General features: G+C 37.9%; 2 protein-coding genes across 2 annotated transcripts in view; both read right to left on the reverse strand.

The window, feature by feature from the left end:
* Positions 1-5,250, reverse strand: part of LOC143035750 (uncharacterized) — a 21,790-nt gene extending 16,540 nt beyond the window's left edge. Inside the window, exon 1 of the mRNA XM_076202673.1 lies at positions 5,102-5,250. The gene's annotated coding sequence lies outside the window, so the exon portion shown is untranslated. The remainder of the gene's footprint in view (positions 1-5,101) is intronic.
* Positions 5,251-15,577: 10,327 nt separating this feature from the next.
* The window catches only part of Sap30 (SIN3-associated polypeptide 30), a 13,836-nt gene continuing 11,913 nt past the window's right edge, over positions 15,578-17,500 (reverse strand). The window contains exon 6 of the mRNA XM_076202675.1: positions 15,578-16,159. Coding sequence (XP_076058790.1) covers positions 16,034-16,159 — 126 coding nt within the window. The 3' untranslated portion in view covers positions 15,578-16,033. The remainder of the gene's footprint in view (positions 16,160-17,500) is intronic.

Raw genomic sequence — 17,500 nt, forward strand, 5'->3', positions numbered from 1 at the left:
TCAGTATTTTTGGCGTTCCCGCGTGCGATATGCGTGCCCGTTGACAACCGATGTGGAAATGTTGGATCTCATCGGAACTGAAAATGTAAACTATTTTTTTAATTTCCATATGTTCTAGATAGATTATATTAGATAATAAAAGAATATATATTTCTTCCCTTCCTCTCGTTATCTTAGTATACCCTATCCCCTCTCATCCACCACGGGACGTTATGCACTCACTCTCGAGGCTGATGTTGCTGACGCTTGGCGATTGCTCAAATGTTGGACCTTAAAGTATTTTACACCTTTCACTGCGCCCGAATGGCTTCCATTCGCCGGACAAAATTAATTATACCAAACAGAACGAATACGGAAGCCATGAATGACAGTAAAAGAAACAATCAAAATGTTTGCGATCCCTGCATCCTACAAAGAATCACCGGACAGTAACCGAAATAGATATATGCTGTAGATAGTAATGGATAAGTTGTCCAGTATTAGTAATACATGAACATTGTGAAAGGCCCGTGCAACGAAAAACAAAATATATGTATTTACTTATTCTGATAAAAGTTAGGATAATTTTTCAATGGTCCATATAATATCGTCGTATGCCTGATCTATACACTGTTTTATGTTCATTTTGTAATTGTAAATCAGCTTTCCCGCTTAGTACGACATATTGTACCATTACTTCATCGTAGGAATCCAAACGCTTTGACCACGTACACACGCAACTCTCTTCCGGGAGGGAAATAGCTGTCTATCACGAGTCCAACACGTGATCCAAAGACCAAGGTGAATCACATACATTTATGAAGGCATATATTGTTTTCAGCATCAGACGGTTACATTATCGTACATAACCACAAACTAAATTTGTCACCAAGAAGAGCAAGGTGAGATGCATAAAATACGGTCTAAGGCGATTGTCTTGGAAGTTTACTTCCAGATGCAGCGGGTTCGAATCCCATGCGCTTCTGTCAAGGAGATTGTCTGATATATATATATATATATATATATATATATATATATATATATATATATATATATATATATATACACACATATATATGTGTGTGTGTGTTGAAACTAATCGAAGCTTTCGAATGTTTGGGTTTGAAAACACAACAATTTTGAGATATATGACGACTTGCGCCCGATTTTATGCGTGCAACTTGGGCACGATATTCCCATGCGAATTTTGCTGCTCCGTTGTTGCATTCAGGAGTCGCTTTGAAGCGCGCGCACACCTCCACAATTTTGTAAATGGTAATCTTACACATTTTATACACGCGCGCACGAACACACAAATACGTGGTGGTAATAATTTACATTACATACAGTACACGCGCGTATGAACATGGAGTAGTTGGTAAAAATAAGTCTGAATTCCTTTTGTATATGAAATGAGTAGAATTTTCAGGCGTTAGCTACAATACAATTTGTAAGTTGGAAATCCTTGCTCGTGGGCGCAGTTTCAAAAGGTAAATATATATATATTAATTCTCATTTTGTCGGATTGCGGTTGTCAGTTTCTCATATGAACCAAAAGTTTAACTAATCTAAGTTAAGTTTAGCGAAATATCGAATGTGAGGTGATTTGGGTGACTTATTTGTATTTATAACAATTCTAAAGAGTCATTTCCTGATGTTCTGACAGAAATAGACAAGGTGTGTAGTCTGGCCTACATTTACGGCCAAAGCGTTACTGATCTAATTATCGACTTATTTCTTGCGTTGTACTACAAACGTCTTTTTGACAGATCTCATTCTCTATTAGGTTCCACAGGTCATGCATCCTAATAACTCATTTCTATTACATATATTAGAGACCAGATTTTAATTATCGTAACCCAATACTATGGAGTAATCCGATTCCGGGCCGGTTGGAGTGCGACACTCATTCTTTCTCTACGCAACCTCGGCTACTGATCCCGAAGTGAGTGATGTTTCAATATCTACCGACACAGCCTGTCCTCGCGCAGGTAGGAGGGGCTTAGTGACGTCACGTCGGCGAAATCTGACATAATGTCGATTTTTTTAAATTTCAATAAACGAGGACAAATTTCATACCGTCAAACATGGCTTAGTGACAAAATTAGTCAACGCGTATATACAATCATACACATGGACGCGCACAATTGTAGGAATACTTGTGTGTACACACACACACATACACGAACACACACAAAGATCACACGCGCACGCAGTGTTCCAAGTAAACTATATACATATACATATATATGTATATATGTGTGTGTGTGTGTTTACCTAGTTGTGTGTGTGTGTGTGTGTCAAACAAGTACCCCAAATGTAATTAATAATAATAATAAAATAAAGATAAAATGAATGTATCCAACTAGTTCTTAAAAATATCCAAAGACTATCCTGATATTCTATTCATAATACATTTTACATGGACGTTAATTATTGAATATAAATTATTACTTGTATGATTTAATTTTTCTCATACCTGAGCCCACTTTTGTCCTCTTCAATTAATTTTGTATCCTTTTGCTCAGTGTCGTAAAAACGTACCAGCATCATAAAGAAATACCCAAATGATAATTTGGTATCCATACTGGGAATCCTGCATACGCGCGCGCGCACACACACACACAGACGTGCATGCATAAGGCAGAGAAATTCATATATAATGATGGCTATGAGCACACGTGAATTTGAGGCTAGATATGATCAATTGGAGAGTAGGACACGGGAGCTAAGAGGGGGAGAAGAAGGATAGGGAGATTAAGATAATTGGAGTTACCATCATTGGAAAAGAAAAAAGCAAGAGGGGACTTTATAGTAGTGTTCAGGACATCAGAGAATTTATAAAGCTTGTTTCACGGTCTGGGATGAGAGGCATTCATTGGAACAAGTTGAAAAATAATTGAAAGATGTCAATTAACACAGGTATTTATACAAGTGCACTGAATCTTGGAATAATTTAGAAATTAATATAGAATCAGATAAATTCATAAGTTATTCCACAGTTGGATATGGGAGCTAGGTAGGTAGCCAAAATACACACATCTCACGATGAATGTGTAAATTTCATGTGTACATAACTGGTAGTAGCATATGAGATTGATATGTACATAACGAATGGACCCTATTATCATATCGATATGAAATCGTATTCCCGTACAGTCTCATCCAACCGTCCTCAGGTCTACAATATGCAAATGCCTTTGTTATGTACCATTCCTTTCACAGTCCAAGGTATTTATTGAAAAAAAAAGAAAAAAAAATCACTGATATCAATAGATATTGTGCACAACACGAAAAAGTTGGTAATGAAATACCTTTACGAGAGAGGTAGCATTCAATGTACAATAGAGGGATGATGTCATCGGATACACAAACACACCTGCCGGATATCTGCCAGGTGACACGCCAGCTAGATGTACTGTACCAACGTGTGTGTGTGTGTGTGTGTGTGTATATATATATATATATATATATATATATATATATATATATATATATATATATATAATGTAGGCGTATTGTATTGCGCAGCAGTAAGGTTTCATTAGTCGTGTCTGTGTCCACACTGAAATATTCTAAATGATAATAATTGTCGTTATACTTTTGAAAAAAAAAAAAAAAATAGCGACATGACGTCATGATGAGTTTCAAAAGTTGATTTGCTCGGAACCAATGAACGTTATCTACATTGATGGTTCTGCAAGATGGACGGCAAAGCTGCCTATTTTCAAAATCCGTTAACGTTACTCTCACCTCCTTCAGGAGATGCACCATTTCTTACGCGTTTTCAAGCATGAAGAGCTAACAACGGGCGATTGCTCCCCTCCCCTAGAACTTCCAACAGGTACTGTAGAAACGATATCACACCAATAAGACAAGAAAACATTCCAAAGTTTCCTCCCAGATATTTGTTGGAGGGCTCGATAAACGTTGCCTGCCACTAGTGCTGCAGCTTTTCTCCTTGGTGAAAATCTAGGTAACAATCTTTATATTCGATCTTTCTTAGCACCGAAATGCATCTTAAGTGGCAACTAACGCGCTTCCCCATGACGTCATATCGTCTCTGCAAGAGAACAAAAGTTTATGTAAATTAGAGCGTTGTTTAGTTTAATTACATGTTGTTCGCAAGATTTATTCCCTTCCTTTATCCCCATCATGTGACGAAGCCAATGGTATGGAAGTAATTTTGATGTTTAATTCGACTGCACAAAATTCAGGCTCAAAACAACAGAACTGAAAATTTAAACTCGTTTTAATGCAACAGCTCCAGCCAACTGGTGGAGCCAGTGGCGTGCTAAGTCTGTTGATGACCGGGGCTAACTCCTTGATTGTATGCCCCAAAAATTCAAGTATAAGGCCTAGTACTGACATATATTATGAGGAAGATATTTTGCATATGAACACAGGTGAAACGTGTGATAAACACTTAATTTGATTTAAATATAAATAAACTAGATTGATCAAGTTCTTTTTCCCCAAATGATCTGTTTGGATGCCCTTCCCAATTTTGATGCCCGGGCCCACCACCCCTTCGCACCCCCCCCCCCTCTGCACGCCACTGGGTGGAACTATTGCCATAAAAATTGTATTTCCTCAGACGCATGGTAACAAAGAAAAATTGTCAGACGCGACGTTCATTAGAACATTTTGTCTTGTTAAAATATGTAAGAGTATTATTTCTTCCGTTAACCTTTCTGTTACTAGGTGACTCGTTTCATGTTCCTAAATGCGTTTTAGCATAAGCTTCAATATTCGAAATCGCCTTTCCTCCTGCAACACAACTGATTAAAAAAGTGGTTCACTGACCAGACATAATTAAGGCTGTTAACTAAGAATATTTTAATACTGTTATTTAAGCACCACTGACGTATGCACCATTCAATTATAATTGATGTGTAATCATCTTCAAAAAAAAAATTCAGTGAAACGTTGAAAAATTCTTGAATATATAAGTCATCTGTTTTCATCACTTTAATATAATAGCTTAAAACAAAACGTATATTTTTTCACAAACACTCATTCGCCACAATTCAGGTATAACCGCCAAGTACATATTTCATATTAACAACTAAGCCTTTCAGTCACTAACAACTTGTTCATCACAATTAGTACAATAACTTACTTTGGCAAATTGATCCAATCGTAGTGAAAAATATGATATACTAAATACAGTCTTGCAGTGTTTTTCGTTTAATAACTAATGTCGTTTCAAATGGCGCTAATATGACTCGAATTTTATGTGAGATGTCGAGGCAATGGGATCTAGTGAAATGATAGCGAGGGTATGATCTGAACCCGTTGCCAAACCTAGCCCCCACTCCATCACTCTCCCTACCACTCTCGCAGTAACATTTGGTAATCCCGTAAACAATTGTTGTGCCAATTTTAAGGTAACATGCAGAACTTAAAAAAGTTGGATTCCAATACCATCTTTTTCATGAAAATAAACGATCTTTTACATTTCATAAAAATTATAACGGTCAACTTCACACGTATGGGGTATTGACTGTTTTAAGCAGCCATTTTTTTAACGACTTGTAGCATTCCTACCTACCAAGTCATTCAACTTTTTTTTTGCACATGACTGGAAACTAGTATACACTCAAAAATGAATGCTGATAATTTAACTATTACTGTTCCTCAGTTCTTCCTTGACATCTGTATATACGTACTTTCGTGCGATATTGCCCCAGAGTAGGAGCGCTGGCTATTTCTGACGAAATACTAATTATTTAAATATATAGATTATTTAAATACAAATAATACATATGTTTCCACACGAAATAATGATACACCTGGCGCTCCGTTGCGTAATAACTACCTGTTCTTTGTTTCTGCTGGTGGGAATAATACGTCAACTAGGTAGCGTTGTGAGCTGATATATAATGATCATATGTTTAATGAATTACTTTAATTTCTTCTTAGTCCAGATACGTAGTATGTCAGCATCAACACTAAAAAAATCGCCGATAACTGTGCCATTCTATGATTCTGAATACCCAGATAATCAAATCACAAAAGTAGTTCAATGTTGGGATAAATTGAATATAGTGGTTTGCAAACTTTAACACAAAGCTTTGGCGTGAAGAGTACACAGTCCGCTGTACTCAATCCTCACCGCCTCCCCTTCCGAGGCAGTTTTCAGTTTTCTGGTACACCCTTAACATGGGTCATGGCGCCACCTACGATCATGGATTGCCCTTCCTTTCTGATCTGGGCACCGGCGCACTGCCACTTCTAACTGCGGCATCACTTGGATACCACTCCTGATTTCATGTGTGAACTGTTCCGTACTGATGCAAGGTGGTTACGTATTAAAAATATAATAATAGTAGATAAATAAAACGAAAAGAAAAATGAATAGATAATGAAAATAAGAATACAAAAATAAAATAAAATGCATAGACATAAGTTGAAGATGCAACACCGTAGAGATTATTTCTTCTGCCCTTGGCTACACGATTGCATTAGAGAAATCTTGATCTTATCATTCTTTCAGTCATAATGACTCTATATCAATATTTTATAAACGTTTCAAGCATTTGGAAGCCAAAACCAAAAGCGGTTATTTTACGTGTTTCCTAGAATATTCAACTGTTTTTTTTTTTTCTTTTCAAAATGAGATCTGCCACAGTAGCTAGAGGAACTAGGGTGGCTATTTCCAAATTTCCAAAAAGGAGGACACTGCATATTGATTATTATAATAAACAGTAATATATATATATATATATATATATATATATATATATATATATATAACTGAAAGTGAATAATATTTTTCACTTCTAATGAAACCGACAAAAAACAAATACCTGTATTTCTTAAGTTACAACACAAACAAATCCTATTTGTATCCTCACCTTGCTTGCCTGGAGGTTTTTTTCTTTTTGTATTTCTGCCCTCTGCTGGCCATCTCCAATAGTTTCTTGTTGGCCACAAGTATTTTGTACATAGCTGTGCATTCTTCTGAGAAGTTGATACAGATTTGAAGCTCTGCCTTGACCGTGCCACTTCCAAACGGTTTCTCTCGTTCCTCCAAGCTGATGTCATTGAAAAAACTCGCTCCTAATGAGCATTACTGCATGGAATGGAGAATATATAGGCACTCACTTTCTTCAGGTTTGTGAATGGAAAATCAGATTTATATTTACTGAACAGTTTGAGATAGCGTTCATCACTGTGGCAATCTACCATTTCAGGAGTATTAATAATTGCGTCCACAATCCCATACCCTTCATACAAATCACCCATATTAATATGATAATATCTGGAAGGTTAGTCTCGACTACATCACTGAATTCTCTAAAAGATACATCAGTTGTCAGGCCCAATTTTGATACTTTATTGTGAAAATGTTTTCAGAGAAGTCATATCTGTGACCTAAGTACTTTCTGGCCCTTTCATAGAAAACAGTGAAGTCCGTTTTACATTTCTTAGCCACGTCTGGAGTAAGCTGGCAAAGCTTGGTGTTTACTAAATACCCAAAAAAACAAATACTTCATTCTTCTGTCGAGCTTGTGTTTCAGGTCAGTCATTAGCTTATATACTGAAATTAACCAGAATGATTTGGCTTCTAGTGCTTCGATAGTGTCTGAGACCAATTTAAGAGAGTGACTGAGGAAGAAGAAATAGATCTCTGACACTTCAGTCATTTCTTTCATCTCCGAAGCACTTCCACAGAACCTTGGAACATTCCTCTTCTCCTAAGCTCTGAAAATAACTTTTTAGGGCTTTCCAGTACTTCTGTATTCTGTCAATTGATGGCAAAAGAGATAGCCATCTAGTTACAACATGTCGCAATAGATTGCATTCATCAGACTCCACAAATTCGCAAACTCCATCAACTGTTGTGTTCTGCTTGCTGAGATGCTGAAATGGTTGTACACCTTGAGCACAATAGTTTTCAACATCAATGTCCAGTTTTCCAGCAGCAAATTTTGTTGCATTGTGCAAAACACGAGCCAAACAGTTAGCAGCAATAATGTTGTTTTGGTCCAGTTTCAGTTTCTGATAAACACTGTTACATTTTCCATAATTTACAGTTGCATTGTCAGCTGTGTATGCCGACACTTTATGCAGATCCAGACTCGACACTTCTTAGACAACAACTGATTTGTGATAGCTTCTTACATCATTATCAGTGTAAAAGTCAAGTAACACATGTTGCACTCCCTCCTCAAAAATCAGTTTCTCAAAAGAATTGGGAAACATTTTGTTGCATCTTTGTTTGAAGCATCAGTTGCCATCGAAAAGTGCAAGTCATGTTCTTTTACATATTCCACGTGCTTCTGTACAGAATATGGTGCTAGAATATTTTCACACTGAACTTTTGCTTTGGTTCTTCCACATGTTACACCTTTCGCTACCGAGGAGTCACTATATACCTCTCTGTCAACTTTCACTGCACAGTCAATGTTCCTAAAGTTTTGCAGCGGTAATTTTGTCATCCTAAGATGATCGAGCTGAGGAAACAAATGATAGCAGTGACGAGGTGCCAGCACTGCGGGTGTTAAGTCTATGTTTGTCTGTGGCTGCATGTCGTTCAACTGCACTCTTCCCCTTACCTCCTATCTCCACATCACAACGACACAGTGTACAAAAAGCATGAAACTCGTCCTTTCTGCTTTTAGCAATGAATCCAAACTCTTTCGCCCAGTCAGAGTTAAACAAACTCTTTATTTTCGGCATTTTGAGACTCCTACCTCATAAATTAATTGCCAAACCACACTGCACCGTGACCACCTCAGGACTGCAGCCCAATGTATGAGATTTGAATCATGCAATCACACGTCACAACGTTGGTCCTGTGCAGTTCCTGTCTAGTTCGGCTGCCGAATTCCGACATTGACCTTGGCCTAGGTACTCCCACATAATTTAATTGTACGCCATTATTGTATAACTAACATTATTTATTTATCTATTCATTTATTTATCTATATATTCTTTATTCATTTTTTATCTATTTATTTGTTTATTCATTTATTTTTGTCACACCCCAAGAATGGAGGACAAATGCTCGTAGGCGTGAGGTTGCGCCGGATGGAGAACTGTCCTCCCTGAAGGAGGACGTCTGGCCACCCTAAGTCTGAGGTACGCAGTCAAATATTTCTGTAATAAACTTAATGTTATTAATTCCGATGTCCGTACTGGAAACAGTTTTGAAAAGTTAGTGACGGGAAGCGTCGATGATATCATGATTTCGTACGAATGTGATCTGGATAGGGCGATGTACAACAGTCTTTAGAGAACTTAAATTCTTTCAAAATGCAATTTGAGAAAAATTCTACAACGAAGAAACAAAAGTCGAAGAGAAATTAATTATTTTGATGGAAATTTATTACGAAAGAGTGGACAAATACGTACCAAGACAGAAACAGGAAAAAAGTGTACATTAAGTGCTGGTTCAACAGAAGATATAGCGAAGCGAAAGATAGAAAAGGTGGAAAAACAACAACAACTGGAAAATGGTAAACATATATCATCCATAGAAATGAATATGTAAAAGTACGCAGAGAGGGAAAAGAAATTACGAAAAAGATATAGGAAAATGTAGATCAACTCAAACTATTCTATAGACATGCGAATGGTAAAATTAAAGATAATTAGAAAATGGTGAAACTACGCCATGGAAATATAGAATATACAGAAGATTTAGAAATAGCTGAAATCATGAACAATCACCACTTCAAGCCGGTTTTCACTAGAGAAAAAGTACAGCATTGGGGCCAAGGAATTAAAGGGCAATCACTCCCCCCCTCATGTCATGAAATCACACGTCCCAGACGGAACTGCAAATTGGATACTAAAGGAATGTAAAGAAAAATTAATGGACAAAATGTACAACATATTAAGTTGCTCACTAAAAGAAGGAAAAAATACCAAAGAACTGGAAAAATGCCAATATTGTACCAATATATAAAGAAGGAAACAAAGAAGAACCAACAAATTATAGACCGGTCTCCCTCACAAACACTAGCTTAAATTTGTGGATTTTTATTTTCATCAAGAATAGATGGATAAAACACCTGGAAGAAAACAGTATAATAAACCCGAGACAATTTGGATTAGAACTATAGAATTGGAACAAAGTAAAGAAAGTGGGATCTGAAAAAGACCTGGGAGTAATTATCTCAAATGACATGCCCCCTGATAAACAGAGACGAAATTATCAGAGAACCTTACAACTTGCTAAGATCAATGAAGGTGGCTTTTACCTATTTAGATGAAGAAATGGTTTAAAAAATACTAGTCACAACAATAAGGCCTAGACTAGAGTATGGATTGACAATATGGTCACCCAGTATCAAAATGAATATTAAGAAATTTGAATGAATCCAGAGAGCAGCCACGAAAATGGCCCCAACACTTTCAAACCTGTCATATGAGGAGAGGCTGGCTGAATTGAAATTACCGACTTTGGAACAAAGAAGAGAAAGATGCAATCTGCTGACCATTTACAGAATCAGGAAAGGCACAGAAGTCCTTGATAGAGAAGACTTACTAAATTGGGATAAGTGAAATACATGGAAACATGAAATGAAACTCATTAAGGATAGTTATAGAAGAGACCTAAAAAAAAAAAAAAAAAATCACACAGTGGTGCTTATCTGGAACAAACTAGATAAAACAATAGTGTGTACAAGAAATATACACAAATTTCAGAGCAAACTAGACACTGCGTGTTACAAAGACAGGACACCACAAGCATAGCTCCCCTTCCCATAAGATATGACTAGGTAAATACATTCAAACTCCTCCTCTCTTTTGTTCCAGGTTTCTGCCCCATATAGTGCTGTTAGCACAATCACTCCATACAATCTCCTCTTAGCATCCATTCCCAAATGTCTATTTCTCATTACACTTTTTAATCCCCCAAGGCATTTACTTGTTTCTCTCAATCTACATTCTACCTCTTCCTCCACTCCTCCCTCTCCTGCCACATTTGCACCCAAGTATCTAAAACTGTCCTCCTCCAGCCTCTCTCCCTTAATACTCACTTCCAGTCTGCTTTGTACATCTCATCACCTTACTTTTACCCACATTTATCTTTATCTTCCTTCTTCAGCATATCTTCCCAAACTCTGTAACTAACTTCCTCAATTGTTCCTCTGATCCTGCTACAAGCACAGTGTTGTCAGCAAACAACAACTGGCTTATCTCCAACTTTTCTCCATTTTCTTTAACCATCTCTAATCCCTGACCTATTACCCTTGCATTTACCTCTCGCACCACCCCATCCATGTATAAATTGAACACCCAGAGCGACATAACACATCCCTGGCAAAGTCCCACCTTTACCTCAAACCACTCACTCTTTCCATTTTTGATTCTAACACAAGCTCTACTACTCTCTTGAAAACTCTTGGCTGCTCCTAAAAACTTTCCCCCTATCCATATATCTGCAGTATCTCCTACAATGCCTTCCTGTCTACCATGACATAAGCCTTTTCCAAATACATAAGGGCCCAAAAAGCATCCTTTCCTTTTCCTCACATGCCTGTCTTACCACAAAAATCTGATCCATGCAGCCCCTACCTATCCTAAACCCACACTGTTCCTCACCAATTACTCCCTCTGTTCCTCTCAATCAAAACCCACCTATAAGCCCTCCCAACTATACACTTAACAAACTGATTCCTCTGAAATTACTAGTCACAATTGTCCCTTTTTCCCTTGTAAAGTGGAACTATACAGGCACTCCTCCAGCACTCGACCTTTTCTTAAACATACACTAAATAACCTCACCAGCCAGTCCACTATCACTGTACCTCCTTTTTTTTTTTTACATTCTGCATAACACTCATCCAGCCCATGTGCCTTATACCTACTCTCATCATCTTAACAACTGCCTTTACCTCATCTGTCCTTATTTCTCCTCGCTCATCATTGTCATTTTCTTAGGGCTTCTCACTGCAACTACCTTTCGCCCTATCCTCCTTCACATTTAGCAACTTCCTAAAATACTCTGCCCATTTTCCTTTTACTGCCATCGCTTCCATTATCATCTCTCCATCTGCACCTTCTACCTTTTCTCTACTTTCACCTGCTCCTCCTCTCATAATTTCTTTCCAAAACATCTTTTTATTATTTTAAAAGATTTCTGTCATACAATTACCCCATTTCACATCTGCTCTCCTCTTTGCCTGCTTTATCTTATCTCTTTTCTTTGTACCACTCATATGATTCTCATCCTATTTTGTATCCAATCTGCAAATGCTCGCTTGCTTCTTCTTTTCTACAACCTTCTTTGCTTCCTCGTCCCACCTCTCACTACCCTTCTTTCTATTTCCTCCTGTCCTCCTTGTTCCACACAACTTTTACATTCTTTGTGACTCCCTCCTTGAACAATCCCCATTCCTCCTACATTCTTAGTTCTACTCCTCTCTCAAGCTCCAGCAACCATCCTGTCAACATAACCAACAAGCAATATCACTAGACAACCACTACTCACCCTCCCTACAAACACAAAGATGTATGATGATGATGATGATGATGATGATATGGTTTAACGTCACACACTCCCCCCTATTGGGAGGCTAGGATGGTGGCCCTCACAGAGGGCTTTGTAGCGTGGAATTTAATGAACCATGCCCTTGGTTCAACTTCGCCGGTGTCAGGATTCAAACCGCCCTCACCTCGACCTTTGCTGCAAGTAACAGCGCACTAACCCGGTCACCATAAAACTAGAAGGAAAAATACAACCTGCATGCAAGAGACAATTAATAAACCTGAGAAAATAGAAAAGACAAAAATACACAGAGGATATAGAGAAAAATTGAGACATGTTTTTAACATAGACCAGTTCCCATCCATAGATATTACAGTGGCCATCAAGAAGGCAAGGAAAGTAACATTTCAATTGGCTACAGCAAAAATACAACCCTAACAACACAAAGGAGACTCCCATCCTCAAAGAGAGAGAAAGAGAGAACCTATAGCAGCGTAAGACACCACAAAACTAATAAGCAACAAGAAAAGAGAACAATGAGAAAAACATATACAATAGATGAGAAAACAAACAAGAAAAAAAAAGTGGAGAACAATATAAACTCAAAAATTAAATCCTTCTTCCCTTCACAGTTGAAGCAACCCAAGAATACAGCTAAACAGCAATGCACCATCAACAAAAATGAGGTTGGCAGATTGAGCCTTGCCCAGGCCTATGATCCCCCCCCCCCCAAAAAAAAAAAATATATATACATAAAAAAAAAAAAAAACGCTACTTTAGACAATAAGAAAATAACCCATCAATCAATCTGTTGTCCTTATTCTCTCTTGCAGAAAACCCACGGTCCCCAGGAAAATAACAAAAGAAACATGAAAAATAAAACTAGACATTGATACCACCCTTCCATTCACCAAAAAGGATATAGAATGGGAAATAAAGAAATTGAAAAAATTCCATGTTGAAGGACCAGATAACTCAATCATATCTAATGCAAATGAAAAAAAACTCCTGGTTGTACAATTAAATTCAAATTATGTGGAAAAGAGCCAATATAATACCCATGTCAAAATTAAACAAGCCACCTGGAAACGTACATCCTACAGCCCAGTCTCGCTAACATCCACCATATCCAAGTTGATGGAAGATTAATAGCAGAAAAATTAACCAACCAATCTGCTGCCCCTGGTCTCTGTTGTGGAAGACCTGTTTCTCCAAGAAACCAGTAACAGCCCCTAAGCAAAACCAAGTCACTTATGTAAGAGATATTGGGTTGTTGTCTGGGGATTGTTAGTTTGGGGCTTTGTGGCATGAGGTGTTGTGTGTCTTCTGTATAGTGGTCGCATTTGGAGTGATTTCATTCTGTGGCCATGCCTATTCTGTGTGGGGATGGTTTTAATGCTAGATGGTGTCCTGAGCCCAGACATATTGGTGTGGTGCTTGTCAAGTGTAGGAGGGTTTTCTCTGCAGGCCTTATGTCTGGGGGTTATTGTCGTAGTATTGAGTTTGGCAGTCTTTCTAAAAGGGCTAGTTTAGTTATCTGGTTATGATTATGTTTCTGTGTGGCATAGGTGATTGTTATAGATGTTGTGAATAGTATGCTGCTGGTGTAGTTTCTTTGTTGCATTCTGTTGGTGGTGCTTGTGAAATGTAGTGTGAAAGGTGTGTGGTATTTAGTTCTGGTATGGAATTGTGTTCCAGTCATTTTTATGTGCTAAGATAAGAGGGAGGGTGGAGGGGTGTGGAGTGTATTCAGGGATGGAATGGGTGGGAATAATTTTATGCCTTTTCCTTTTTGGCTACCTCCCTTGTAAGGGGGAAAAAGCCTTGGTATATGTATGTATGTATTCTATTGGGAAGATTTTGGTTTGTTTGCTGATGTCCAGTAAGGGTGGTTTTAGTGCATCCTATTATCACTCTCAGTGCTCCATTCTGTAGTGTTTGTAAATTATTCATGTTCAACTTCCTGATTGTTGGGAGCTATGCTGTAGAGGCACAGTCAAAGGTGGTTCTTATGCATTATTTGTAGATGGTTATTAGTTTCATTCTCTTGTCCAAAGTCGGTGCTAGTGATGGATTTTTGTAGCTTTGTATTCTTGCTGATTTTACCTGTCAAGTCTTTGATATGTGGGCTGAAATTTATATGATTGTCAAATGTTCTCTCCCAGTGGAAGGGTTTGGCTATTTGATTTTACAATACAGTGCTTCACTACATGGTAATTCTTTCCCCCTCACTCATGAGTAATAGAAAAGATATGGCCTAAGGTATTTCTCCTTGTAATCTTCCCCATTTGATACATTCCTATTATAACCAAGGGCATTCACCTCATGCATACATTCATCACATTTCTTATCTTCCCCTTATGTTCACCCTATTCACCTTTGCCTTATGCACCCTTTTCACTAGTCTTTCTTCACTCATTCTTTCTATATACCCAAACCATCAGTATTCTTTGATCAAATCTATCTAAAGGCTCTTTTCATCCCTACTCTGCTTGCCTTCTAATTTTGCTTTCTATCCATCCTTGCAGCCCTAACTATACTTCTTAAACACTTCATATTAAGCACATTGAGGCTCCTTCCTTAAATTTAATGGTTTTACCCCATGCAATGTTGAGGGCACAATAAACCCTTTGTAATGAGAAATAGACATTTGAGAATGCTAAGAAGAGACTGTATGAGGGGGTGATTGTGCCGACAGCACTGTATGAGAAAGAAACCTGGAACATAAGAGAGGAGTTTAAATGTGCTTGATATAAAATGCCTGAGAAGTTTGGTAGGACCTAGGCTTGATAAAGTGAGAAATGAGGAGGTGAGAAGGAGAGCAGAGGTGGAAAGGGAGTTGGGAGATAGAGTTGATGAAAGAGTATTGAGATGGTTTGGACACATGGAAAGAATGAGTGAAGAAAGATTAGAAAAAGAGGTGTGGAGGGCAGAGGTGGAGGGAGTGAACATGAGGGGAGCAACCAAGAATGAGATGGATGGATGGGGTAAAATGGGCATTGGGAAAGATGGGGATATCTATTGAGGTAGAAAGGGAGAAAACAGAAGATACTGAAAATTCCTGCAAATAATTTAGTTTTCATTTCACTTTCCAAGACAAATAATTTAAATATATGGACTTCGGGTTGGCATAATAAATACAATTTTCTAAATAAATACTCGAAAATTTATTTTACAAGCTTGGTAATATTAATTCAAGGTAAAATGTCAATAATTTGTCAAAACGTCAGCCTTGGGCTTAAAACGAAATCTAGTCATGTCTAACATCTTCAAAGGCATCACTTTAATTAAATTAAAAACTTGTTTTGTCACCGACAGATAAAGCTTTTAACACATCCTTAACTTGTCATCCAGTTTTGCTCTTCAGTACTGTCACACCTTACTGCCATACAAAATAATCCATTCTGATGTTGGCACCAGAGACATTGCACGAATATGATTTCCCATTTGCACTGTGTGTGAGACCTAATAAATCAGGTCTCGCTATTAAGTGTTCGAGAAGTGGCACCATCATTTGTGTCTTGTCACTTTTGAGCACTGGTACTAACAACACAGTCAAACGTAACAATCACAAAGAAATTTATTCGAAGACTGTAAAGTGACTTTTCACATGTCCATACTGGACCCGTTTCTCTGGTCAAATTTTGATCGGTTTGCTTTGATCATATATATGAAGTACGTCAAACAATCCTTTTCAACGACTGGAATTGTCCGAAAATGCTTCATCAAGATCTGAAATAGGAGAGAAAAAAGTTATGAAATCTGTATTCATGTTACTTTTGAACAACTCAAATTCACCTTCTCAATAGTTTCACTCCTTCAACACAAAGTTCTATATATTGTACTACTTAACTAATAAGATGGATGGCTGATTCACCCAAATCACATATACAAAGTGTATTTTCACCATTATAATGGGGTGTTAGAGTTGTAGTATACACCCATACTACGTACTTCTAGAAACCCATTCACTGTCTCGCATCTTAGCACCTCATGGACCAGGGGACATCCATCCCCTGCCACAATGGTGAGATCAGAGGCAATGCAGCATGATGCAACACTTTTAGAGTGTTTAACAGTTACAGGTGGTTTACCCAAACTGTTTCACTACTTGGCAATCCTCTCTCCACCTCATCCACTTCAGAAATTATGAAGCAGACCAAAAGAATGTTCTTTTGAGCCATGTCACATCCTCATCCATTTACAACCATTTCAGCATTCACTCCTATTTTTTTTTACATTTTTTCCCCACATCAACACTCTTCCTGCATTCAGCATCTTTTTCACCCTGTGTATTCACTTCACTCTTGGTCTTCCTCTAAAATTCCCTCCATCCACACTCTTTTTGCTAGTCTTTCTTCTCTCGTTCTTTCCATATGCCCAAACCATTTCATCCTTTAATCATTTCTGTCAGCTCACTTTCCAACCCCATTCGCCACATTTCTCATAAGCTCGACCATAGTCCTTAAATATATCTCACACACATTTAAGCTCTTCTATCTGCCTCCATTCACACCTTTGTTTTGCCCTCTACCTTTACCCACTTGGCAGACATTCCTCTTGTGCCAAACGACTCCTTTCATTTCATATATCCACCTCATTCTCAATTTCCTCCAAGTTCTCCACCCACTTCTGATTTCCACACTATTTTGCTACTCTACCTTCATTCATTCTTTTCATATGACCAAATCATCCCAGTATTCTTTGACCAACCCTATCTGCTGGCTTTTTTCACTCCCACTCTGCCTCGACTTATTTTTCACACAACTAAACACTTTCATCAAAAGCTTCCCTACAAAACAGAACATGATAATTGATGCACATGATTCTAATGCTAGAGCCCTCAGTCCCACAAATCCATCCCATAACATAACATAAACTCAACTAAAGAAAGGGAGACAGTATTCACACACCTACAATGTTACCTACCACCACAAGGCAACACATCCACACAAAGACCACAATACAAGCACTACAAGACTGATTACCTAACTCCCCAGACAGTAGCTTGGCAGAGAAATCAACCCCACAACATACAAGAAACCATACTATCACATCTACATTCAGGCCACC

The sequence above is a fragment of the Oratosquilla oratoria genome, chromosome 19 (genome assembly GCF_046742065.1).
Source record: "Oratosquilla oratoria isolate Oo_2021 chromosome 19, ASM4674206v1, whole genome shotgun sequence".
Taxonomy (NCBI): Eukaryota; Metazoa; Arthropoda; class Malacostraca; order Stomatopoda; family Squillidae; genus Oratosquilla; species Oratosquilla oratoria.